The 26,826-nt window shown below is 39.1% G+C and overlaps 1 protein-coding gene across 21 annotated transcripts in view; it reads left to right on the forward strand.

Moving 5' to 3' along the window:
* Positions 1-1,665: 1,665 nt before the first annotated feature.
* NSD1 (nuclear receptor binding SET domain protein 1) overlaps positions 1,666-26,826 on the forward strand; it is a 72,396-nt gene continuing 47,235 nt past the window's right edge. For 3 of the 21 annotated variants that reach the window (XM_034442269.3, XM_034442361.3, XM_034442352.3), the window contains exons 1-2: positions 3,345-3,488; positions 4,088-4,998. In XM_034442269.3, the coding sequence (XP_034298160.2) occupies positions 4,108-4,998 (891 nt within the window). In that variant the 5' untranslated portion in view covers positions 3,345-3,488; positions 4,088-4,107. Of the gene's footprint in view, positions 1,768-2,215; positions 2,925-3,034; positions 3,489-4,087; positions 4,999-26,826 lie in introns of those variants that run through there. The other 18 variants (XM_087887625.1, XM_087887629.1, XM_087887622.1 and 15 more) reach the window with 15 other exon arrangements.

Below are 26,826 nucleotides of genomic sequence, written 5' to 3' on the forward strand. Positions count from 1 at the left end.
TGGAGACTACGAGTTCAGGTCTCACCTTAGACATGAAAGCCAGTTGGATGTTTTTGCGCCAGTCTCTCCCAGCTCATCACCTCACGGGGTTTTTGTTGTGGGGGAAAATAGGAGGAAGGAATGTGGTATGTGTTCACTGCCTTGAGTTATTTGTAAAAACAATAAAGATGCAATACAAATAAAATAAATAAACCATGGGTAAGCATGTAAATAAACAAGGCCTATGTAAATCAGTCTAAGCATTCAAATGCATAAGTATTATTATTACAGTGCCAGGTAAAAAAAGCAAATTGTGTATGCCACTTTTACTACACAGAGACTGGGGGGAAAAGTGATAGCTCTTTTTATTCTATGTGGCCCATTCTTTCCCAATTTCTTGCTCTCCAGATACCAATTTCCATTACACTCTTCAGAATCCGGTTCAGGACGGCTTGTAATCAGTATCCACTTCAGAGAACAATACTGTCAATTTCTATTTCATACAGGAATATTTGTGGAAGAGGGGGATTAAAATGTTTTTAAAAAATTTAGTTCAGTTTGCATTCTGGCCAAAAATACGTAACTGGAAAGAGTGGTCAGTATACTACTGGTATTAAAAAATTACAAAACTCCCTTAATCAGATCATTAGTTTATTTAGACCAATTTCCTGGATCTGGGTACATCTTCTGCTGATCCAAACTTTATTGGGGCTGCAACTTTCCAAATTATAGTTGGTGAGGCATTCTTTGCACTGCAGCTCCGATGTTTCTGGGGGGAGTCAGGTTGGAGAAGACTGACCTGGACCCCACTAGGGCACATTCTAGCTTGGAACCATCATTTGTCTATTCTGAGGCCTCAGCAGCTGCAGTTTAAACAAAATGATGCTCCGTAATGACAAAAGTAGGAAAATATCCTCTTTTAGAACTTTATTTGTGCCAAGGTTCCATGCACAAGTTCCATCTGAGATGGTAGTTTCAGAATAAAAGTTTTTGTGTGTGATTTGCCCAGGCTTGTTCAAATTCTCAGTGGCAAAATTAAATCTGTTGGTGCAATCTGCGCTGTGCTTCGCTTTTAGTGTGGGTCTTTTAAAAAGCCCGATCCAAGATGTCGGAATGTAGCAAGTTAGTCCACTGTAGGTATACCCCATCTCCCCCATGCCAGCCTATCCTTGAATGGCAACTCCCCCACACAAGAGTTTTTCCTCTGGAAAACTAGCACGAAGAGCAAGCCAGCTCTTTCAAGCCAGCAAAGAGCAGGAGGCTGGGAGATGGCCTTGGACACAACTACCTCCCCTCTTCGCTTGACTAGGGCTTGCTTCTGCCTGCTCACCCTCAGCAAGGGAGGAGAATTTCGCTGAAGCCGATTCCATTTAAATATATAAATAAACATATCAAATACAAATAAGGATTAATAAGAAACCGGAGGTCCCGGTTCCCTCTTCGGCAAGGCTGCTTGCTCCCTGAGGACGAAATTCGCCGGCGAGGATTTCAGGTAGACGGAACGAACCAATCCACCCCTCCCGCTTCAGCCCGTCTGGAGGGGCTTGGGAGCCGCACGGGGGCTGCCAAGAGTGTGTCTGCGTTGAGTGCGAGTGCCCTGGGAAGGTTTGGCTCGGCTTGGCTCGCAACTCCCAATGGCTGCTGTACAAAGCAGGTGGGGGGGGGATGCCGGGCGGGGGCGACTGCATTCTGCTCCCAGGCGAAGCCGGAGCTGCACGCGGAAACGGGAAGGGAGAACCACACGGTCAAGGCCCGCCGCTCTTGACCGATGTCAAGGAGCTGAAGCGGGTACGAAGGAGCGGAGAAGCCGGAGCCTGGGTAACTCTGGGCCGTCGTTCGGGGGCTGCACCGCACCACCTTCCGCCGGAGTTGGGGATTCGGCTGTGGTGGCTACGCTGCGGTTGGTCCCCTGCGAGGCTTCCCGGCCCCCCTTGCCCCACATAAAGACGAAGCAGCGCTGCCCAAGGCAACAGGCACGCGACGTTCTCGCTGGCCCCGGAGACCAGCTGCGGCAGCGGGGGTGGCCCTCTCGGCGCCCGCAGCGGTAGAGCGGGCTTCTCTCCCCACAGTCAGGCGGGAGAAGCTTCATCCAATCTGTGGGGAGGAAGAAGGACAGCACCCAACCTCACTGCTGGGCAAGCCATTGGCTGGGGAGCGGATCTCTCTTCCCCCCCCCCTTGAGGGTTTGGGGAGCGGCCTGGTTTCGTTCTGTAGAGGAGATCCTAGCCTCGTCTTCCTCTGCCGCCCCACGGTTCTCGGGGGCAGTGTGGCCCTGCTCTCGTCCCTCTGGTGCAGAAGAATAGAATCTGGCCCCCTTTAGAATTTGGCGGGGGCCAAAAGGCAGCCAGATCTCTCGCCACAGCCCAGCCGTTTATTTAAGGAGAGACGGCTCCCCTCCCTTAATCGGCGAAGGAGGTGGGGCGGGGGTAGAAAGAAAAGAATAGCGACGGAGCTTTTCTTCACTCGCCACCCCATTGTTGGCCGCGAAGAGGGAACAAGTTGACCTGCTCAATTTCCCTCATTGTTTGGGCGCGAATATGGGGGCGGCCTGGCTACGTCCTGCTCCTAAACTCCGGGGCAGAAAGCCCACCCGGTTTTCCTCTCCCCCTCCCCCTCTTGAAGCGGAATAGGTTTAAGAGGTCGGCCAGGCGCCCTGGTCAACCCCATGGATGTGGCGAAGGACAGCTCAGACTCAGCGGCACCACGTGCACCGGAGAGAACCCCGGGACGGCACTAAGCCCGGTTGGCTGGTGGTCACGGGGCGTCAGGAGGACTCCCCCCTCCCCTTATTTCAGGCTGGCAAGGAAAGCGGCGGCTGCCCAGCGGGTGGGTGGACGAGCTGAACAGCCACCATCTTTGCTCGCTCGTGCTCTCTCCCGCACCGCTTGGCGGGGGAGCTAGCAAAGGCCTGGCCTCGCAGGCGGCGCCCTGCCTGGGGTGGCTTGGTACGAAACGACTTGTTTAGGCTGCGTGGAAGGACGGGTGCTGGCGCTGGCCGCGAGATAGGCTGGGCTTGTCCAGCGCGGGCAGAGAGGAGAGCTTCGGCGCCATGTGCAGTGGGAAGGAAGGGAGGGAGGCCGAGGTTAGGCCGGGCAGAATTGCTCGCTCACAACCAGCCCTCGGGAGCAGGCTATGGAGGTAGTCAGTGGAAGGAGCCAGAGGTGGGGCAGGAGGGGCTGCAGCAGTGAGCACTAGGGGGCAGCGACAAGCACACAGGGCCGTGTGGTGCCCAAAGGGGACAGGAGCGGGTGCGCCCGCTCTGATTGGACAGCGCCGCGTTTGCAGCTGCTGAACCCCAAGAGTCAGTCAGGGGGCGCGCGCGAGCGCGCACGGGGGACAGCAGTAGCGGCGGCGGGGGCGCGCCTGCGGCGGGGGCGCGCCTGAGCGGAAAAGAGCGAGCGAGCTAAGCGCAAGAGGCCGGCAGGCTGCTGTGCTGGAGTCGGAGCGGGTAGGGGCCGGAGGAGCCAAGTCGGCTCTTCGTTTTGGCCCCGCACTGAGGGAGGGGGCAGGTAAATTTCAGGAACGACTTCCCCGTTCTCCAAAAAGGCTTTAAAGCGTTTTCTTCAGCCAAATCCCATCCGGACATGGCAAGGGCGCTGCAGCCCACTCCAGATGGGCCTTTGCAAAGGGGAGGGGGGGAAATCCTTGCTAGCTTCTGTCGGGCCTAGTAGGGAAGCCGGGCGGTAGGAAAAGGAGGAGGGATGAAAAGTCCAGAAGCCTTTGCTAAACCGTTCACTGTGTAGCAGCTGGAGCTTTCGGGGAGGTGGGGGGGAGTGCGGCAAGGCCAGGCCGGGCCTGCTCTGCTCTGCTCTGCGGTGCTCCCGGCAAGCAACAGCAGGATGGATGCTGCCCTTGTTTTGAAGGCAACGTCAGATTGTGGCGATTAGGAGGCAACGTTGCTGGAAGTGGAGAGTCGGGGGAAGGAGCCCGCAGCCGGCTTGTTAGACGTTCTGCGGCCTCCGGGCCAGAGCAGAAGGCGGCTGTTGGGCCTCTGCCGCGGTAGCGGCCGCCGAGAAAAGGAGGAGGAGCAGGAGGAATGGCTGCCATTTTGGAGAACAAGGCCATGGAGGGCTTGGCTGACCCCATTGTTGCTGTGTTTACTTCACAGGTTGATGCCCGCCTCACAGAATGGATCAGGCCTGCGAAGTGAGCAGGAGGGGCTGCCTGCTCTCTTTCGCCACTCCCTTGGGGCTAGACGCGCTGGAGGAGGACGGGGACAGCAGCCCCTACGTGGGGGAGGGTCGGAGCGGTAGCCCCGAGCTCCCTAATGGGTGCTCCGTGGGGGTTCCTCCAGCAGCGTCCGAGGCTGCATTCGGCCAAGACCCTTATATCCCACTGCGGAAGCTGCAGGATTTGGCCTCCATGGGCAATGCTGAATATTTCAATGGCTCAAAAGATGGCTCTGATTCCTTGCAGGAGCTGGAAATGAACGACTCCAGCCGGGATTCCCTGGAGCTTTGCAGTTCGTCGTTGTCGTTAGATGGCTCCAGAGACTACCCTCTGCAGGATTCTGCCAGGATTCTGGATTTTGACTCTTTTTCTTCATCCGAGGAAGACAAGGAGGTGGATTCAGAAGCCTCATTCGTCACATCTGAGGAAAACGCAGAGGAAGAAATTCACTTGAGGATGGAAAATAGAGCTACACCTACCTGCAGTAAGGAAACCGACTCTGAAAACAGGGCAGACCTCCATCTAGGAGACTGTATAGAAATTAAACCCAATGAGACCATTTCTGCCCTCTTATCGACCCCAGTTTCTTCTCCAGAGCATGTACAAAATAATGCTTACCAAGAGTCTGCTATAGGGAGCAGGACTGAGAAAACTGATCTACCCTCAATGCCTTATTTACCTGGAGATGCTGATCTGAGAAAAGAAAACCAATTCAGTCTCATGAAAGTATCTGAAAAGGAAGATCCAAATCCGACTCCTATCACCTTAGAAAACTTGATAGAAAGGCTTGAATCTTCAATTACTGCAAATCCACCAACTTCAGGATTACCATCTGTAAGCAGCCTTGGGGTACCAAATAAGTTTTCTGGAAATTTATTTTACTGTGACCACCTGCTGCTGTAGAGAAGCACAAATAGAGGGGAGGAAAGTCAGTCAGTTATGGGGCAGCTTTCTGCAACCTGGTGCCCTTCAGATAGTCTTGTTCTTAGAACCATTAACTCTCTGAACTAGGATGCTAAAATTTAATTCATCTGGAAGACATTATGCTGAAGAAAGTTGTGGGGCAGATTTTTCCATATATCTGTTTATGTGTTTCAGATGAAAATTGAAATGGGAATGATTTAGTGAAGTGAATAATACAAATTTAGCTTATTCTGCTTGGCGCATAATCATCAGAGTTGGTATATTGAAAAGTAACTTATTACAGAAGCAGGATTGAATCATTATTTTTTTTTCTTTTATAGGAATTTACATCTTTTCTTCTTATTGACAACCATTTGGCAGAATTGGGATGTGATATTGATTATTTAAAAAAATTATTACTTTAATTATTTTTTTAAAAAAGTTTCATTTACAACATTTTCTTCTTCCTGCTTACAGTTTCAATTATTAGTATAAATCTGGAATTTTAAAACTACTTTAAAGCGAAAATATTATTTGGATAGAACATTTATATATAGAACTAATGTCTAGAGTTCTATGTAATTTCTGAGTATAGGTTATCTTTAAATCAATGAAAAATAAACCAGTTCTACGAACTAAAAGGTTATTCTTGCATTTCTGATTTGATTTGCAAGATTGGTAGAACTCTCTCATATAAAGATTTCCCTGCAAGATTAATAGCAAAAATATGAAAATAAGTGTAATTTTGAGCATTTCTTTTGCACAGAACACGTTTCAAATAGTTGCTGTCAATTTTGTCTTTTTAGTGCATGTACATATGATACAACGATTTGACATAGTGTGGTACACTATACATTGTATAGTATACATGTGATGTCAACAAGTGTCACATGCCAGATAGCCATGCATATATATCAGGATAAAATAACATGCATGAAGAAGGGGAAATATGCTATAGAAAGATTTAACTAAAAAAGTAGGTTTGAAGATTACATTTTTTATAGGTATAAGAAGTTGATCTGTTCATGGGCTGGAGTTGATAGGGAATGACAGAGCCATGATACTGATAATATCTGGAATCAAAAGTTTACTTTTCAGGAGTAATTTTGCAAATAATTATGTTTTGCTGTGGCCCTATATTCATTGCTCTGAGTGGAAGTATTAAAGAATAAACACAGGGATTGGCTTAAGAATTTTCATTGTGGTTGGTTTGTAAAGGTTGTGCTGTGGCAGTAAATAAATAGAAAAAAGAGTGTGATATAAGAGTAATAGAACAATTCTGCATTTGCCCATTCAGAAGTACATTCCATGTAATTAAATGGAACCTATTTCTAGGTAAAAGAAAAGGATTGTGAACAGTTGTCTGCGTGCATGCACGCACCACCTCTAAGTTTGGACATGATATGGTGAGATTTTTGAGTTTGCTTGTTACGTGAACCAGACTATTATGAGTTTTTGTGTAGATGCAAACAATGTATTTGTACCAAGTGCTGCTGTAAGAATTTTTTATCTTCAACTGTAACATTGGTTACTTTACTGAAGGCTAGGTAATTCAGGGGGAAAATAGTTGCATTTAAAAATAGCAGCTAACCCAACAATATTTTTTGCAGCAGAATTTATACTTCATTGCATGAAATGGTTATTCCAACTATTAAGTGCACATATTTATGTGAATGTGTATGTATACACACACACAAACATTTTGCACAATATAAACAAGAAAAGTTCTTAAAGCAGTCGTCCAGTTGAAGCAACCTGAATTATATGAATTGAGTAATTTATTATATTTGTGGATAGGTGAAATTGATCTGACTAAAGAACCTTATTTATTGTTTTAAATAAAGCAAGCATAATCCTACAAGAGACATTCTCTCCTGTGCAAGGCCAAACAAGAATATCTCTGAAGTAGTTATTTTATGATGTTGCTACTATTTGTAACTGCTTGCATTAAAACGTTTGGCTTTTTGTTCAAGTGAGGTGCAAAGGACAGGCAATGCAAGAGTTAGTCATAGGAATATCGCTGTCCTGAATATAATTACAAGTTTCATTTCCAAATCACTTTGTGTCTAGTTTTTTTGAGTTAGAATCTCTGTTCTCTTAAGCCTTCTAAGTCTTGAGTGTCCATGATTGGGTCCTGTGGTGGTTATTGCAAAATAAGAGGCATATTAGATGAACATTGCTTGCTTGTGTGTGATGCTGTTAAGATAGAGAAAAGTAAGAAATCTTTTAAAAAAGAGATTTTTGTCTTTTAGAATTCAATATTATAATTTCTCTTTTAAAATGTTTTGGCTAAGATTAAATCAGACTAAAAGTATGTTAGCTTACTGGGTCAGTTTTGTGAGTTTATATATAAACAATAATAAACCAAGTAAATTCTAGGCAGTTATTAGCAATATGTAACAAACTGTAGTTTTCTCTTTCATTCAATTGAAAGTAATATTTTTGTAAGAAATTATGGTTAATGGTGTGAGTTCTCATACTTGAAGAAAATGGAAACCTTTATAGGTATTCCTTGACTTGATTCCTTGACCACCATTTGTTTGTAACTTTTGTTAGTGACTATTTGAAGTTATGATGAGCCCTCACACTTATGACTGTCTTAGTGTCCCTGCAGTTACATGATTTCAGTCTGGATGCTTGGCAACCAGCTTACATTTACAACAGTTTTTTAGTGTCCTGGGTCATGTGATTGCCATTTGTGATCTTCCCAACAGCGTCTGACAAGTTAGTGAAGAAGCTGGCAGGGTAGGTCACAGATCACAATCGTGATGTATTTTTTAACCAACAAAATTAAGTGCGGTCATGATGCTTTGCTTAATGACCACACTGCTTAACAACATATTTTCCAGTTCCAGTTATGTTCATAAGACGAGAATTACTTATAGCCTGTGACAAACTGGAAACAGGCTTTACTTGTATGGAGTTTAGGTGAGTACAGAAGCACGTGGCCTGCAGTGTTTCAGTGGGATGCTAAAGATTGCTATTACTTTAAACCTGAACCCCTTGTAGTAAACTCATAGGTAGGTAGAACTGTTGCTTTTCTGTGTAGAATAATAGTGGATATTATTATTTTTTTTGCTGCAAAAAAGAAAAAATAATTTGATGGACTTGATGATTGGAAAGGGTAGATTATGGAAAGAAAGAAAGTTTGATATATTCCTTCTTAGTAAGAGAGAGTAAAACACAAATATTCTTATAACTGCTGTTAAATAGATTAAAAGCCACTTCTTTATTATTTCTTTTTCCTTCATTTCTACTTCATTTCTTTTTTCTTTCCTATTATTTTTCTCTATTTCTCTTTAAAAATGTGTAATGTTTTTATTTGGAGGAAAATTGTCTGTCTATCTGTCTGTCTGTCTATTCTATCTATTCTATCTATCATCTAATATCAGAAATGGGGATCTGGCAAGTTCTTGTAGCTGGGGGGATCTGTAGCCTGTGCCCCTGGGAGATCCCATCTCAGGTTTCTCAAGGCAAAAATTTGACTTAGGTCATCTTTTCTGCATCTGTTTCTGTATTTACCACCACTCAAATTATGAAGGGCTCGCTAAAAATAAATTGTTTCCATTCTACCCCACATACTCTGCCCATAACTAATGAGACCTTCTGACAAACATAATGGACAGGTAAAAATAATTTTGTGGGTTCATGCTAAATATATTAATACCACACATATTAAGTTTTAGTTGTTTAAAATTAATCAACATTATTTACAAAATATTTGTTGTAGTCATAGAAAAAATGGAATAGCCTTTTAATTAATTTAAACCAATATTATTTATTATAATGTAGACTGTTTTTTAAAATGTGATTCTAGGACCCCTGGGTGTCCCCCTAAGACCTCTTAAGGGTCTGCAAAATAAAATTTGCCAACCTATTTTGAAAAATAATATCCGAGGAAGCATCTTGTCCCAATTTCGTCAACCCATTGCATCAGGTCAGGCAGGAAGGTATGTTACCGGCCCGATTGGTTAGAGAATTTTGACTGGCAGGAACTAGATAAAGAGCCTTTTCTGCCATTACCATTGTCCTATAAAATATCTTGCCTCCAGAGGTGAGATTGTACCCAGCTCTTTTGGCCTTCCAGAAGGGTATAAAGACCTGGATTTGCCAACTGGCACTGGGATTGAAGAGTCAGAGGTGACCCTGAGATTGGTTGGTGGTTTGTTTCTGCTTTGTTTCCATTCAGGTTTTCAATTAAGTCTCTTTTACATAGTTTTATGGTTTGTATCTGTAAATAATCCAGAGTCACTTGGGTAGTGAGATGGGCAGTGTCTAAATTTGATAAATTAATAATGCAATATTAAAATTCCATCAAACAATCATAAGAAGTGGCAGTGTGACAGCAAATGTGGCAGTTTTAATTTTTAATATGATAAATAAAGATAAAAGTAACCCATACAAACAAAAGCTCTTTTGGGAATCAGCCATAAATTTTAGAAGGGTCCTGAGAGCACAAAAACCATAAGAAACACTGATACAATAGTTTTGCATCATTGATTGTATATAATAAAGTAGTTTGCCCATAATATCAATATAGAGGAAGAATGTTTCAGGTAGTCTGGCCTATCTGTGAGAGTTTTTACTCGGAGAGAAATAAATCTACCTACTAAACGCTCCCTTGTCTTTGCTCTGGGGTCCTTCCTGATGTGTTGGATTAAAAGGATCCTCTGCCCCTTTGCTGTCCAAAAGTGTCAGTCCTAGATTCTGGTGTATTTTTTTAAAAAAATAAATTTTATTCATATTAAAATATTTGACACAGTGTGACCATCCTGGCGTTATCTCCACCATGTACAGTAAAATATAAAGCAAATATCATATATACTCATCATACATTACTGATAATATACAATTATTCTGCCCATATACTCCAGTGGTGGGTTGCTACCAGTTTGCCCTGGATTGGGCAAATCGGTAGCGACAACAGCGGGAGGCTCCTCCCACCCACACGCAGAAGCGTCATGGGTGGATGGAGTGAACCGGTAGCAAACTAAATTGAAACCCACTACTGATATACTCATTTATATTTACATATATTACATCACATTTCAGGTTTACAAATCCTGATTATTTCCTGTTCCAACTCCCACCTCTCAGTTCCAACCACTGGTAAAATCTATTCCATATATCATGATATTCTGTCTCTCCTTTATTTTTTAATTCTAACGTCAATCTATCCAATTCTGCGCAAACCAATATTTTCTTTATTATCTCCCTTTCTAAAGGTATATTTTCACTTTTCCATTGTTGGGTGTATACCATTCTTGCTGCTGTTATAATGTGTAATATTAAATATGTTGATGTTTTACCATAGCCCTCTGTTGTGATTCCTAATAAGAATAGTTCTGGTGTATTCTTATAGTGGCCTGAGAGCCTTTTAAGAATGAAATGTTTTTTTTAAAAGAGGTAGTAACTAGGAGAAGAAACTGGCCGTGTTCCCCAAGACCAAATTAAACAGAGCAAACCCTAGTGAAGCTCCTCCACCCATTACTGGAGGACTCTTCTTGGGCAGTCAGCTTCTTTTTGTTATTGCAAACTGCAATAACACAGCCCCCCTCCCCCTTCTCATCTTTATGGCTTAGGAAACGTTGGAATCACAGAAAAGAGGCAGTACTTAAACTTGACTTTCTGGCAGACTGGTGGTTTCCCCAAGAAATGTGTTGGATCTTGGTTCCCATAATTCTCGGCCAGACTGGTATTAGGTTGTGAATTAAGTCTAATGCATCTGGAGAGGTTCTTGGGAGGATTTGCTCTTCCTGTGGAAGTTTGCGAAAACTAACTTGTATCTTAGGGGGCTTGATACTGTAATGCTACTGTGCAACCTTCAGATAGATTATCTTCATTGTTTTCAGAGAAGAACAATGTATCTTCATAGCAGTATTCCTTATGACAGATTGAACAATCCAGGCTAGGCCTGGAAAACATAATGAATTTAGGGATTGATCCAGAATGTTCCTTTCATGGAGACTTCTGCTGAAAATAATGGGGGAGGCAGTTTCTGCCCTCCCCCGGGCTCCAGTGGCAGCAAAAACTTCAATTCTGAAACATTTCTAGTTCTCCATAGCTTTTAAGAGTCATGGGGTTTTCTGGAGATACTAAAATGGGCAAAAATTTCTTTTACCTCTCCCCATATACTTTAGATCAGAGGTGTCAAACTCGTGTCATCATGGCGTCATCACATGATGTATCGTGACCTTTTTCCCTTCGCTAAACTGGGTGTGGGCATGGCTAGTGCGTGACGCATTTGGCCTGTGAGTTTGACACCCCTGCTTTAGATTATTCCATAAATGAGATACAAGAGGCTCTCTATTTTATGATTGTACACAAACTGCTTAACAACTTTGTTCATTGTGTTTCTGTTCAGAAGTAAGTAAAATGGCTTTTTAAGTTCATAAGACATGTATTTAATTCCTCCATTTTCAGTGGCTATTTTTAGTTTGCTTGTCACAATTAATTTGTGGAAAATCATAAAAATAGGTGAAGTGAGGCATCTATTAAACATTATGTTGTTTCTTATATCTTGGTCTGTAAATGACCTTTCTATCAGTCAATAATAATTTTTGCTAAATGAGGATGAGAAGACGTGGTAGTTGGGTCAATTAAGAAAGTTAAAGATCTGTATCAAAATATCACTTTAGATGCACTGAGCTGAGGATCATTTCAACCAGTTAGTTATTGATTAGAAGACTAGGGTATAGGTTACTACAAATGTTCATTTGAGAGTAACCAGACAAAAGTATTGATAGCAGGCATGGTCTTCTGCTTCACATAAGTATCATAAAACATCTATGATATGGACAATATATATTCATGCACAGTTTTTGGACAAGCCCATGAATGTACAACACACACAATGTTTGCTAGAGGTAGCCAAATGTTTATATTCAGAAAAATACAGGGTATTTCTTGGTGCTTTTTTGGGGGGGAGGGAAGCACAGTACTTTTGGTCATAGGGCATTTAATAATTGGAATATATATATATATATCTTTGGGGATTATGGTGACTATTAAGATAAAACTATTTCTGACAGAGCTCAAGTTATACTTGGACAAGGTTGGCTGTACTGAAATATTGCTTCCTTTCTCATATTCACATAAGCAATATGTTTCAATAAAGTAGCTCCTACACAAAATTCAGTAAAGTATAATTTTTTTCAGAGAGTGGTTGAAGCACCAGCCTAGAAACTGGGAGACCATAATTTCTAGTCTCCCCTCAACCAGCTGGGTCTTTCAGCAATGGTAAATCACCCCTGAAAGATGGTGCCAAGAAAATTGCAGGAACCTTTCTAGGTAGTCACTAGGAGTTAAGACTGACTCAAAGGTACCAAATAATCATTTTCTTTGTGCTTAAAATGGGATCTATAATTAGTGTAAGTCAGATTTAATTGTGTACTTACAGAAAGAAGTAGTTCATTGTTTAACAGGCCAAATACTCCAAAGAATATTGCCCAGTGGATGAGTGCAGCCAGGTTAACATATGGATTAGATTGTGAATTAAACTTGGATTGAATATTAGTAGTTCTTGATTTATTACCGTAATTGTGACAGGAATGACAGTCATAAGTCTTTGCGGTCATAAGTTGAGATATCATATGACTGGATTCAAAGTTGTTTGTTTGTTTATTTATTTATTTATTTATTGGATTTGTATGCCGCCCTTCTCCCAAAGGACTCAGGACGGCTCACAACAATAAGAAACAGAGAATACAAAAGTTAAAAGACAAATTAAAACAGAATATCCAATAAATAAGGTTAAACAGAATACCAATTCAAATTTAAGATTTAAGAATTTAAAAAGCTACAAAATCAGTTTAGAGTCAACCCAGGCCCACCCATTGGAAGACCCAGGTCTTCAAGGCCCGGCGGAAGGTTCGGAGGTCGGGGATTATCCAGAGCTCCAGGGGTAACGTATTCCAGAGGGTAGGGGCTCCCACAGAGAAGGCTCTCCCCCTAGGGGTCACCAGTCGACATTGTCTAGCCGAAGGTACCCTGAGGAGGCCAACTCTGTGGTAGCGAACCGAGCGATGGAAGACTACCGGTGGCAGTTATGACTTTTCTCCTCAACTATCATATAGCATTGAACTAAAGGATACCTAATTGTAGTAAGATATTGTTCCTAATTGTTCCTAATATAGAAAATGTGTTTAATGTATATTTCTATTTTTTTGTCAAAAGAAGAACAAATATTTAATGTTCTCCTTTTTTCTTGTCATACATTTTACATTGTTGCAAGCTTTCTAAAACTATGGGGAACAAAAACTAGTAACATCTCTCAGTGACTTGGAATAATTTTTTTTCTATTGTTACCTATTAGTATTGGAATGTTTACTGAGAAAAATTCTAGCCCAGGAGATTACCTAATTGCATATGTACACTAAATGACAAAATTAATTGCATTTTTTCTTCTGTTACTAAGGCCAGAATGAATGAATTAATTTGAAGACAAAAGGTTGCTTTTCACTGCTTTTGGAAACCAGGTAGTGTCAGCCCTGGTTAGTATTTGAATGGGAGACCACAGGGAAATTTTAGGCTTTTAGCCTAGATTAGGATATTGAAAAAAATACCCTGGAAGAAGGCAGCAGGCACTCACTTCTGTATGGTTGCTAACAGGACTCAATAGGACTCAAACTCAATTTGAAAGAAGAATTTACATGTAAATGAGGTAGTACTTAAGGAAACAGTAGTTTAAATGTTATGTATTTTCCTTTCTAAAACTTCCTTTGAATATCATAATGCTTTTTCTTCATAACTAATTAAACGTGAGGGAAGCTGCTGGCAATTTTATGCTTTCTTCAATCTCATTGCCATCTTCTTTTACTTCAGCTTTCCTTATTATCTTTACTTTACTTTCTATTTTACCTTTTCGAAGAAGTCAGATCTGCTTTCTTGTAGATGATGATGATGATGATGATGATAGTCTTCTATTCTGACCCATTTTCCAATTTTTTTTCAGATACAATCATAGAGTATGGAAGTGGCTGTTCCATGCATTGGCAAAACCGATATAGACAACATTTCTCAGGTCCCGACACATAATTCTGTAGACATAAGTGTCTACATAAGTAAAATAGGAAAAAAGGGATTGGGGACTCCTCGTGACAAAGAATGGGGTCATTTTTTTTCCCAGCAGTGATACTTCCTTTATCAGTAGGAAAATATGTTATAGTATCACAGAGAAATCATGACATTTCTTTCACAAATGAAAAGGAATTTGCTGACATAAATTGGAGACTACTGCATTTAATTAATGGAAATTCATTTTTATTCTCTATTTTAGTAAGAGTCTATGCTGTTAGAAAAAGAAAAAAACATCCACTTGACTTACAACAACAAATACAATGTGTGAGGGGAAAGAGCATTTTAGTGCATTATAGCAGGGGTCTCTGACCTTGGCAACTTTAAGCCTGGCGGACTTCAACTCCCAGAATTCCCCAGCCAGGCTTAAAGTTGCCAAGGTCAGAGACCCTGCATTATAGTCAAAAGAGAAAGAAAGCCGGAGAATGTGATATTAGGAAGAAAGTACTCTTAGGTATGCAGTATGGAGTAATTGCCTGGTTTCCATTTTGTAATAAGGATTTTTTAAAAATCAGAAAATATTGTAATAGTAGATTCCACTGACTTTGAGAAATCTTAGAGATCTTATTCTCTTATAAACGTTAGTTGTGGCTTATGCTGCAGCAAGAAATTTGAGAGCACGAATAATGGCTATACAATGCATAGCCATTACACATTGTACAATGTATGTTTAGTATACTGAGGAGCTAACATCAAAGTTATTGGTATCACTAATAAATGCCGCTACTTATTAAATAGATTTATATGGCCACCCAACTCACATTCAATGACTCCAACAGGCACACAATGTTAAAAATCAATATAAAACCCCCCAAAACAACATCCCCGCACCCAGCACTGAGAAACCTGATCATACAAGCCACTTAATTGACTCTGAATCATCCTGGAGTCCTCAGGGCCTTCCAAAGAAGTATCAAGGAGAGGGCCAACCTTATTTCTGAGGGAATGATATTCCAAGGGAGGGAGCCATTGCAGGGAAGGCCCTACTTCTAGGTCCCATCGGGTATATTTCCTTAGTAGACAGGACCAGCAACATACGCTGCCTTCCCACTCTGGTGGGTTGGGTAAATATATCCAGGGAAAGGGAAATATTTACAGGAATATTTAATTTTTTTACACAGAAGAATGAAATTCAATATGAACATGGCTTCTTTTCATCTATTTCTGTTATTAATCATGGTGTATAGCTAATCTGGCAGCATTATTTATATATTGATCCTACCAGTTGTGTCTATTACAGCATTAAGCACTAATTATTTTGGGGTGCATTTTTTAAAAAGACATAATTCATATTGTTGGTTGGAGCTTGACCTTGAAACATTTCCTCTTTTTTTTAAATGTACTGTTGGAAGAGAAAATACACAGAGAAAGTACAGTTGTTTAATATATACATCAATTCTCCTCAGACTGGTGGACTACAAATCTACAATCCACGTCTTGCCAGGGCTTGTAAGGACACTACACAAGATAGCAATATGCAATAGGACAGTGATGGTGAGCCTTTTAGGCACAGAGTGCCCAAACTGGAAGGTGCATGTGGGTGCCAGAGCACCAGAAACCCGACAACCAGCTGGCTGAGTCGGTCCCCACAGAGAGGGCTCTGAGTGCCACAGGTTTGCCATCACGGCAATAGGATAACACAGCACTATATAGGAAATTTATAACAAAAAGAGTGTTCCTATACACTGATAATATTACATGTATCAATTTGTAAGTGACAGTATTTTGGGATATAAAAATATTAGAATTTTGAAGTGTTTTGCAGGCTCAGTTAGGGGATAAGTCAGAAAATAAATTTGTTAGCCTTTTTTGTCCAATGTCTTTTTAAAAATCTTTTTCTCCATTCCAAGGTGCTGAAGTTTTTAAGACATTTTCCTTTTATTTTTCATCTAAATTCTAAGAAAATTCTAGTATTTCTGTAGAAAAATATGAAGTTTTTTCCAAGGCACTAGTGTTGCATAGAAATAGTATTTATAATGAAACTTCAACTTCTGTCTGAACTTCTCTCTCTTGTTTTGGTGATAAAGACTCTTGAGTTTGATTCCCATAAACAAATCTACCTTTATGTGTGTAGATAATTTCTGGTATTTCTGCTGAACAACTATAAAACGTTGGGTTTTTTTTAAAAAAAAGCATTAATTGGGCTGATGTATAGATTCTAAACCAGGTGCTGCACAGTTAATTTTTGAATCCCTATATGTAGCTATGTCATCTTGCACAGCACTGTGGCAACTGGGGGAGTAAGAACTATGCTAAGATTCTTTATATGGGGTAAGTTGGGTACAGCTGCATATTTTATATTCCGTTTAGTTAGTACTGAATGCTAACTTTTTCTCTCTCTGCAGTGAGAAGAACTTTTATTGTGCCTATAGCTTTTAAAACATCATTACGGGGGTGGGAACTCCTGCTAAATTTATTGTTAGATTAATCTTGGAATTAGAATCACTAGTAGGCATGTTAAATAATGAATGGAGTTGAAAAAAGAAAGGTCCTAAATTTATAAAAGGAGAACCACAAATCATTACTACATTACTATATTATTAATGTTTGAAACAAGTTTTCCGTTTCCTGTTTTCTCATTTGGATTGTTTAAATTTAATTATGAGTTAGCCCAAAATCTTAAATTCTTTGCTCTTTGGAAACAATGTGTTGCACAAATATGGCAACATATAGTTTTTCTTTTATAAAGGAACATATTTTATACAGTGTTTTAATTTTATTGTAATTTAGTTTAACCTTAAATCAGTTGTAGTTTTTGCCTCTCTTCTTCCCTTTCTCATTCTGGCCTCCCTACATTCCACTCAAAAATTAAATGTGGTACTCCATCCAACAAAATACAGCATTATCACGTTGTACTATGTCTGAACCATGTTGTTATAGGAAAATAAAATTAAAATACATTTTCGAGGTAAATAAAATTCCATAATAACAATGAAGCAAAGCCATTGGGGGTTTGAAACAAAATATCCTCTGGCAAGACAATGTCATACCATTCTTTACTTTTATAATGCTGATAACAGTTGATCCCCAAAGTCTAGCAAATGAGACAATGAAGAAAATAGTCCAGATTAGATTAAAATTATTTTGACTTCTTTGAACTTTTGAAATAACAGAGTTGCTCACAATATAAATCAAATTAACATGAATTTAATGCAAGCCAGAGTTCTTATAAAAAAGATAAGAGAACTACAGCTGCCTACTCTTGTGAAGGGTCACAGAAGGTAAAATACTGCTATGTTTTCCATTCTTATCTTTTGAGAAGAATGATAGGGGATATCCTAAAATAAGTAGGACATTTAAAATTTTGTTCTGTATGTAAGGGCATTTTGCATCATGTAAGATAGATAGATAGATAGATAGATAGATAGATAGATAGATAGATAGATAGATAGATAGATAGATTGATAGATAGATAGATAGATAGATAGATAGATAGATAGATAGATAGATAGATAGATATGCTTTTTTATACATCCCTGTTATAGTCAGTGGGGCTTTGGAGAATCAAATCTAAATCTACATACTTTGTCTCTCTATTCTATTAGTCTATATTTGTTATGTTAAGGGATCTATTTATTTGTCACTTTCTATCCTGCTTTCATTGTGCCCCTCATTTCCTAACATTGTTAAATATAATGTTTCAGTGTTTATAGATAAAAGGGAATGGCATTAGAACATGTAAATTAACAAGGTGGCCTTTTGAATGTGTAGATTGTCTGTTTTCTAGAACTTGTTTGTGATGATAAGAATATTATTGCTGAAATGCGTCTAACCAGTCTGCTTAGTAACCAGTATGTTCTCTTTGGAAATTGTCTTAATGACCAGTATGTTCCATTTGGAGATGTTCTGTCTGTACCCAATAGACTTCTGTCTGCTACTTTCTCCTTTCTTGATTGTTTTCTTTCTTTTTCCTTTGTGCAGGACTTTGATATGCTTCAGAGGTGTATTGGATAAGGCTATAGTATTAATACTTATGGTTGTTTTATGTGTTTGCCAAATTGTAACTTCATACTTAGTACTCCTACTTATTTAAATGCACTGCTGACTACTAATATTGGCCTGGATCCTAAATAATGCTTAGTCAGTGGCAGCTTCTTCTCAGATGGTTATCAGATTGGCTGCAAACATCTAGATGACCATCAGGTGGCAAGAGTGGTTTAGATCAGGGCTGTCAAACTCTCGTCCCGCTGGTCGGATGCATCATGTGCTGGCCACGCCCATGCACGGTTTAGTGAAGGGGAAAAGGCCTGATACATCATGTGATGCCGCCATGACAACGCATGTTTGACACCTCTGGTTTAGAACTTTTTTTTACTACAATCTAATGGTCATCTGGAGTTATTGTTTCCCATATCTAGTTCTCAACCTCTCTGTACATGCATAAAAATGTGTCCATATGCACTTTGCTCATGTCATACTTTCTTCAGTATTATTAACTGCTTTCTCAAAGAATGTTTGTTAGCAGTATGAGTTGAATTTTTATCACCAGTGAAATCTGGATTATAAGAAAATTACACATTTCTTTAGGATGAATATCTCTTCGCTGTTTGGACCCCTTTTATTTCCATAGCCTTGAAAATATCAAGTAACAGAATTTAAGTTTGGAAGATATCTTTATGAATTATTCAAGTGGGTACAACTTATCCTTGCTTCTTAGAGCAAAATAATAGGGAGGGTAGTATGCAAGTTCAGAATAGAGATCGAGCTAATGTCAGCACTTTGCCTGTCAAATGGGTAGGTTTGAGGTACTTTTATAGGATATGGGGATGAGAGTCGAGAAGCCAGAGGCTTGGTTGGATGAAGCACTGTCCCACTTGGAGTATTCCTCCTAGCAAAAAAAAGGAGCCATATTTGCCAGCCATCCCTTTCAGGACTGAGCCCAGTACCATCTCTTTCATTGTCCAGATGAGTTCTCTAATCCGTAAAAAATCTTTTTCAGAGCCACAGAGGCTATAAGTTAATCCAAAACCCTATCAAGCCCTTGCTTTTTTTCAGCTTGCTAACAAAATTGCCCACTGAATTAAAAGCTGATTAAAAATGATCCTGGTCCAATCTATAGAGTTAACATTTGAACAATTTAAAACATTATAGAAGTGTTACTATTGCAGAAGGAACTGTTTTTGTGGCCATACTCCCATTTTTAAAAAACACAATTAAATATCCTTTCAGCCACATTAATAAACATAACCAGAAAGGGGGTGCCATTGTGACCATTGAATGCTAAATCAGTTCAATAGGAAACTACAAAGTGTAATATTTCCTCTCCTTTCTAATGAGTAAGAAAATCAGTCAATGAGAAAAAAAGAGAAAGCTGCAGAAATAATATTCCCTGTAGATAACACACACAGTGTTAATTTATGCAAACATGAATTATTCTGGTGCTTTCAACAAGCTCAGCGGAGCTGAAAATAAGTTTAAAGTACATTATGAAAAGGCACTTATTGGACATGTGCAATAATTATAGCTATGGATAGGTGGATTATTTAAAAAAAGGTTTGGCTAGGCTTGATTTGTTAGTTTCTGCCATGTGCATATTTTAATCTTGTATTAATATCAAAATTTATCTAGTTTTTTACTTCGTACAGGAGAATTCAAAACATACTAGGTACCTATATTGATTTTTAAGTGAATATATTTTCAAATGTGTAGGTGAGATTAATTGTAAATTGAATATGTAATTGAGCTTGTAGGGTAGTACGTGTATATTAAATTCAGGCATATATACTGTAGATAGCTAATTCTCAACTGATATAATTGCTATAGGGAATTACATTTTGGATGATTGCTTCTGCAGTAAAATCTGTAGATATTTGGGGTTTTGAAATGCTTTCACCATCATTAAGCACCGTTTAAATTCAATTCAAACAATAAATATTGCATATATATATTGTCAGAAAAACCCATTTCCGGTATATTAAATATGGGCCTTTGATGGGAAGTGGGATAGATATAGTTTAAATAATGAAATCATGTGCAGAAAACTCACTTCCTATACTTCTGTGGACATTCTCTAGATAAACAGCAGAAACCTTTCAAATCCTTTTGAAACTTCTGCAGAATCTTAATGTTCAAGACAAGGGGACAGTATTCTGACTCAGTGGTCCCCAATCTTTCTGGCTCCATGGACCAGCAGCAGCAGTGGCGGTGGTAGCGGGAGGGGAGGGGATAGCTTTGCATGCAGAACCTAGCTCGTGCACATGCAGAAATGAGTCTTTGCTTGTTCGCCCGTTACTTGTGCAATACGGTTCCCAATGGGCCACAGATTGGTACCAGTCTGTGGCCCAGGGGCTGGGGACCTCTGTTCCAACTGAAATATGTCTTTCCATAAAGAATGAGTTAGGATGCATTCTTTTGAAAGAAATTCATTTTAGACAATTCAATAACACATAGTGAAGAATTGCTTCCACAAGAGATATGGCAGATGTGTCCTCCAAAAAGTTGATGCTGTTGTTGTGAAGGTCATACATCCATGGATTTTGCAAGCATAGAAGGCATTTCCATCAGGACTATTTGCAGCTGCTTTGTTTCACCATTAGCCCTGCTCGAAGAGCCTATGCATGCAGAAATATATCCACTTGGCAGTGGAAGGCCTTCACAGCAGCTGTACCAAATTGTTGGGAAACTCTGATTATTTGGACACTTGAAGAGATGCTTTGTTCAAAATGCTATGTAAAAAAAACACATGATTTATACAATACTCATGGATAGTGTTTACTGGAATCCAAACTGGCTCAATCCGAATGGAATTAACTTTTTATCCTGAAACCCTCATTAGCAGATGCATCGCCAGATTTTTGGTTCACATTGTCCATTACCTCCAGCTGGGGACTCTGTAGGTGACATGGCTATGTGGCATCTTTCCACAGAGGAAGGAGGCATCCTCATTACCTATCTGCTATACAATTTGTGGAACAAAAGTACAGTATGCTCAGATTATTTCAGTGGCACAGCCAGCAATGACCCACATATAGCTGGCCTAGAAGATGCGCTTTGAAGTTTCTTAGGCCACTGTTTTGGAGCCCTAAGTTGGAGGTTCTGCAACCAGGGTTATAGTTTTTTAGGTGGAATTTACATACTAGGAATCTGATGTGATTGGTGCTGAGTTATAGTGAACTTCTGTCAAACTTTTGACAGAGTTTGCATGCAGTTATTAACTGATAGTAGTTTAAAAAGAATCCCCCCCCCAAACTTCTCATTACTCTAAAACTGCATTTCTTTAAAGGAATATTGATTGCTCATGATTTATGTATTGAGAATTGGTCTATGAATTTTTTACACTGGTTGGCTTGCTTTTCTTCATAAAGAAGATAGAAGAACAAGAGAGATAGAAAAAGGAAAATATTGTGAAAAACTGTCATAAAGAAGCACTTACCGGTAGTAATATAATGATACAATGCATTGAAATTTTGGGTTTTTTGAATAATTTTTTGTGCTATCAAAGGAATATTATATTTATACAAATTATTACAGTTCATTTTTTAAAATCATAGTTGAACCTAGAATATCCTTTTCTTGAATGCAAGTATGTATGGGGAATGCATCTTCCATACAATGGGAGAGACAAGTAGTTTCCATAGTGCAAAATAATTTCAGATTTGTATATTTCCACTTCAGAAAAGGTGATAAATTGTGATTTTTATTATATTTCAGAGTCAGTATGATGTTTTTGAGATGAAAAATCTTGATGGGAGGAAAGTTATTTGAAAAGAGAAGTAGGAAAAGGAAAAGGATTTTCTGAGCCCTTCCAGTGTTTCCAAATTTATTATTTCTCATGCCTAGGGAAAGAAATAAGGTTTGTCCCTATATTCTTCAATTTATTTTCAGTTTTTAAGACCACCATTTGAAGTGTAGCTAAAATTTCTTCTTGAAAAATTAGTGATTGTATCTATATTCTTTAATATTACTTGTCTCAGGCTTATTAGGAGGTTACCCTGTAAATAGTAGAACTTTAATTGGTTATCAGCTGAATGAATTCTATAAACTTTTTTACAACATGTCTTTAAGTCTTCTGAGGCCACAAATTACATAAAGATGCTGCAGAAGAATGTTCTTGTTTATAGATAGGTGCAGAGATCAGCAAATTATTTATAGAGATTTGCATAGTTAGATTCTGTTCAAAAATTGCATCTAACAAAGGAAGTTTGCTGTGTATTATGTTATTTATGTGGTTCATTTACTCTGGAATTTGAAGTGAGGCCATAATTAATACATTTTCAATCTTGGCTTAGCAATTATAGTCATATTTATGTCCAATATCAGTGGCCCCCAACCTTTTGGGCACCAGGGACCAGTTCCTTGGACAGGTTTTTCCACGGACCAGAGGGGACATGGTTTTCTGTGCTGCCTGCATCCCGCGGATGGGGCTTTGCTTGTTTGGACGAACCGGTTTCTGGCATGACATGGACTAGTGCCAGTCCACGGACTGAGAATTGGGGGGCCCTATTCTATATAATAACTGCTATAAAATTCCAAGTAACATTTAGCTTGGGAAGGCATTGAAGAGAAAACTATTCTCCTATGGTAAGAACTATACAAGAACTATAATCTCATATGAACAAGCAAGCCTATTGGTACACATTGTTTAATTGCTCCCCCTTAGCTTTTCTTGGCATTTGATGCCTCTAGCCAACTTGGGAGAACTAAAAAATGTCAGAGGAAACAACAGATAAGCAATCAAGAAGATGACTAATTGGAAATTAAGTGTATAGTTCTTCGTCAAGAATTGAAATGGGATCTGGCAGTATTTATAGGCTGTTAAGGTCATCAAGAAGCAATGAATAACACAGTAGTTCAAGTATGATGAAAATTAAGATAGGGGATAATCCTACACTTTCACAAATCCAAAATAATTACAGCAATAGACTCTCATTCTCTATTGAATAAAAGAGGTAACAACTGAGTTAATCAGATTCAAAAGATATAGAGATAAGAGAAGGACCTTTAACCAATTGTTTTGTGTTAACGGGTAGATGTTTAGCTACTACCATTGGGACCTATATCTTGGTTGTTAAACAAAGAAGTCACTAAGTGAAACAGCAACTGTGCCTATGACCTTACTTCAGCTTTCCTTTGCTTTACAGACCTGTGAAGGTCATAAATGCAAAGATTGGTTGTAAAGTTCCTTTTTTCATTATAGCCATAACTCCAAACAGTTGCTGAACAAGTACTGTCTGTACTCAATAGAACAAACCAGAGTAAATGGTCAGTGAAATGCAATATTTTGGATTAGTGTAATTTCTTACTTAGTGGTTTTTGCAATCACTAAGAAATGTTAAAATTGATAAAAGATTTTTTCCCCCTGTGAAAATCATATATTTATGATTTTAAAAGGAAAATAATAATGGGTAGATATAATAATAATTAGATATTTTGCATAAGCATCCACTTGAGGCTAGCTATTTAAGTAGGAACATCTGTTTTGAATTGTTTGTATTTCTAATTAAAACTCAAGTACAATAATTCAATTGGTTGAGGAAGAACTATTATGTAAAGAAATTCTATTAAATATTCCAAATTTTAGCTATTCGTTAACTATTTCCAATGGTATGCTGGGTTACAACTCCCCAGCCAGCATAATCATTTAGCAAACAAAGATGATAAGAGTTGTTGGTCAGTGCTGGCTAGTAGAATGTTCGAATTAGCCATCATTTCTGAATCCCAAGCAATTTGTATCTTTGGAGATAGCATGCTTTGTCGTCTACAAGATTAGAGAAGAAATGAGTGTGCAGTAATGTTGACTCAGAATTAGCTCCATTAAAATTCATTGTTTACTCTTAGCCTTGTTTACCCTTAGCCAATAGAATTGCAGCTCAATACTCACATGATCTTCATATTAGAATAGGATGAGCAGATACAAAAGAAGTTTGGGCTTCATTTATTCTTTGCAAATTTAATCTTCTGAAATTTCCTCTATACAACTGTTAAAGAAGAAACTAGTTCTCCTTTACCTATAATTTAGCTACCTGAATATAAGTAATTTCTGTGAGGGATACGAGTTCTAATTTTTCTACTTGACAGAATGGCTGGGTTTAGATGTCTCACTAAGCCATTATATGACCATTATATTTTCAAGCTATGATTAAAACAAGCCACAACTCGATATAAAGTAACAAGTCATAGTGACCTGGTTCACAAAATACTGAGAGGGAATGGCTGTGTTTTTGGCTTGTGGCCCCTGAGAATTCTGAAAGCATATTGTGGATCATGTCATAAAATTTGACTTTGTAATAAAAGATAGTTTATTCAAGAATGGCTGCTCCACTGGCTCTGTTAATCATAAATATTTGTTTATTACATAATAAACTGATGAAGTTATTCTTGATGATTTATGTTGTTAGATGCATATACATTTATCATAGTGTTCCTTTTTGGGATAAGCCATGCACAAAAAATAAGTGAGAAATAGTGAACAAAAGACATTAAAACATTAGATTAAACTCTGACATTAGAATTTAAAAATGGAAGTATAGCTAAATCCTGTTTATACTGGCTCCACTATCTATATTTCTCCAAAACTTTCTATCTTTATATCATCGCTTTGAGGTCTCTTCAACTGGAACCCAGAACGTAATGGTGTAGGCAGTGCTGATTATGCCTCAGTATGCCCATATAACACCTCCGCTTCAGGAACTGCATTGGTTGCCTGTTTGTTTCCAAGTAAACAATTCAAAGTGCTGGTTGCTACCTTTAAAAACCTACATGGCACAGGGCTCGATTACTGGAAGGACCACTTGCCTCCCATAGAATCTACCCAGCTGATCCAATCTGGCAGGGTTGGCACACTCCAAGTTCCTTTCATTAAACAATGCAATCTATCAGGACTCTAGAAGCATGCCTTCTTGATAATGCCAGACCTCTGGAATGGGGTATTCCCCAAGATTTGAAAGGCCTCCACCCTACTGCTGTTTCAAAGGACCCCAAAAAAACTGGCTCTTGATCCAGACTTTTAGTGGGTGTGACTGAAGACTCCCTTCTTCTTTTTTCCCATTTGGGTTTATCATCTCTGCCAACTTTACTCTTTTTTCTGTGTAGTTTTCTTAATTTAAATGTACTTAATGTTTAAAATGATCAGAGTTGCTGAGAGTTGGGCAGCTTTTGAATTTAATATATTATTATTGTTGGTCATATAGTCGGCCCGATGTTTAGACTGGATTTGGCATTTTTACCACCTATTGAGTCCTTCCCAAAGGCCTACGATAGTTAAATGTTGTTTCATGATGTTAAAGGTATCATCACAGGATGTAAGCTGTTTGAAGTAAAGCTTACTTTTGACGATGATTTTCTCACTTGGTGATAGATGGTGCTGCAGTTGTTTTGGGATTGCACCCAAGGTGCCTATTACTGTTCGGTACTATCTTTGCGTTCTTTTCCAATAGAGTTGTTTTACCTCTATTTGCAGGTCTTTGTATTTTGTTATTTTTCCAATGGTTTCTCTTCTATTTTGCTGTTTTCAGTTACTGTAGCATCCACCATCCAGACTTTTTTTGTGTGTTTCTTAACTGTTATTAATTCTGGGGTGTTAACATGGCAGTGTGCTTATCTGTTTGAATTCTAAAGTCCAAGAACACTTTAGCTTCTTCATTTTCTTTTATTTTCTCTACTTTGTGGTTCTACTGGTTCTTGATAAATGGTGATTCTTGCAGATACTCCAGTGCAGCATTGTTGGTACTTTGTCATGCCATTGTCTGTGTGATCTTACAGCATCTAACTAGCTGGTCCATTGTTTCTTCAGCTTCTTTGCAGAGGTGGCATTTGCTGTCTGTGGCTATCTTCTCTATTCTGGCTTTGCCTGCATTTGTTCTTAAGGCTTGGTCTTGTGCAGCCAGAATTAGCTCCTCTGCATTCTGTTATTAAACTAAACCTACAATCCACTATGATCTATATTCTACAGTACTACAGGTAGTGCTCAACTTACAACAGTTCATTTAGTGACTGTTCAAAGTTACAATGGCACTGAGAAAAAATGATTTATGACCATTTTTTACACTTATGACCATTGCAGCATCCCCATGATCACGTCATCAAAATTTGGCTGCTAGGCAACTGACTCATATTTATGATAGCTACAGTGTCCCAAGGTCATGTAATCCCCTTTTACAACCTTCTGGCAAGCAAAGTCAATGGGGAAGCCAGATTCACTTAAACACTATGTTACTAGCTTAACAATTGCAGTGATTCACTTAACAACTGTGGCAAGAAAGGTCATAAAATGGGGCAAAACTCACTTAACAAATATCTCACTTAGCAACAGAAATTTTGGGATTAATTGTGGTTGTAAGTCGAGGATTAACTGTGTTGTAGTATGTAGTAGTATGTTGTAGATCTATATTATTGCATTTTCCTAATACTATACTAAACTAAACCTACATCCACATCCTAGTCAACATATCTTTAATATCATCACAAGCGTTCCTTATATTTTTCCAAGGGAATGTCACACATCATTATCTTAATCCATGCTCAATGTTGAACTATTCACTACGCATTCCTTACATTTCCTTGCATTATTTACTTATTTGATAGGTTTATATCCCATCTCATTTTATAACTCACTTTATAGCTCTAAATTCACCCTGTGAAGTTCTATGGCTATTTCTATTACTTGCATCTGGATCTCCCCAATTCTCATCCTGCATTTTAGCCATTGCCCACTGTAATTCTATTTTCTAAGAATGCCTACAAGTAGCTTTATATATCCTG

The sequence above is a fragment of the Pantherophis guttatus genome, chromosome 2 (assembly GCF_059756535.1).
Source record: "Pantherophis guttatus breed Tessera chromosome 2, ASM5975653v1, whole genome shotgun sequence".
In the NCBI taxonomy this organism is placed as follows: Eukaryota; Metazoa; Chordata; class Lepidosauria; order Squamata; family Colubridae; genus Pantherophis; species Pantherophis guttatus.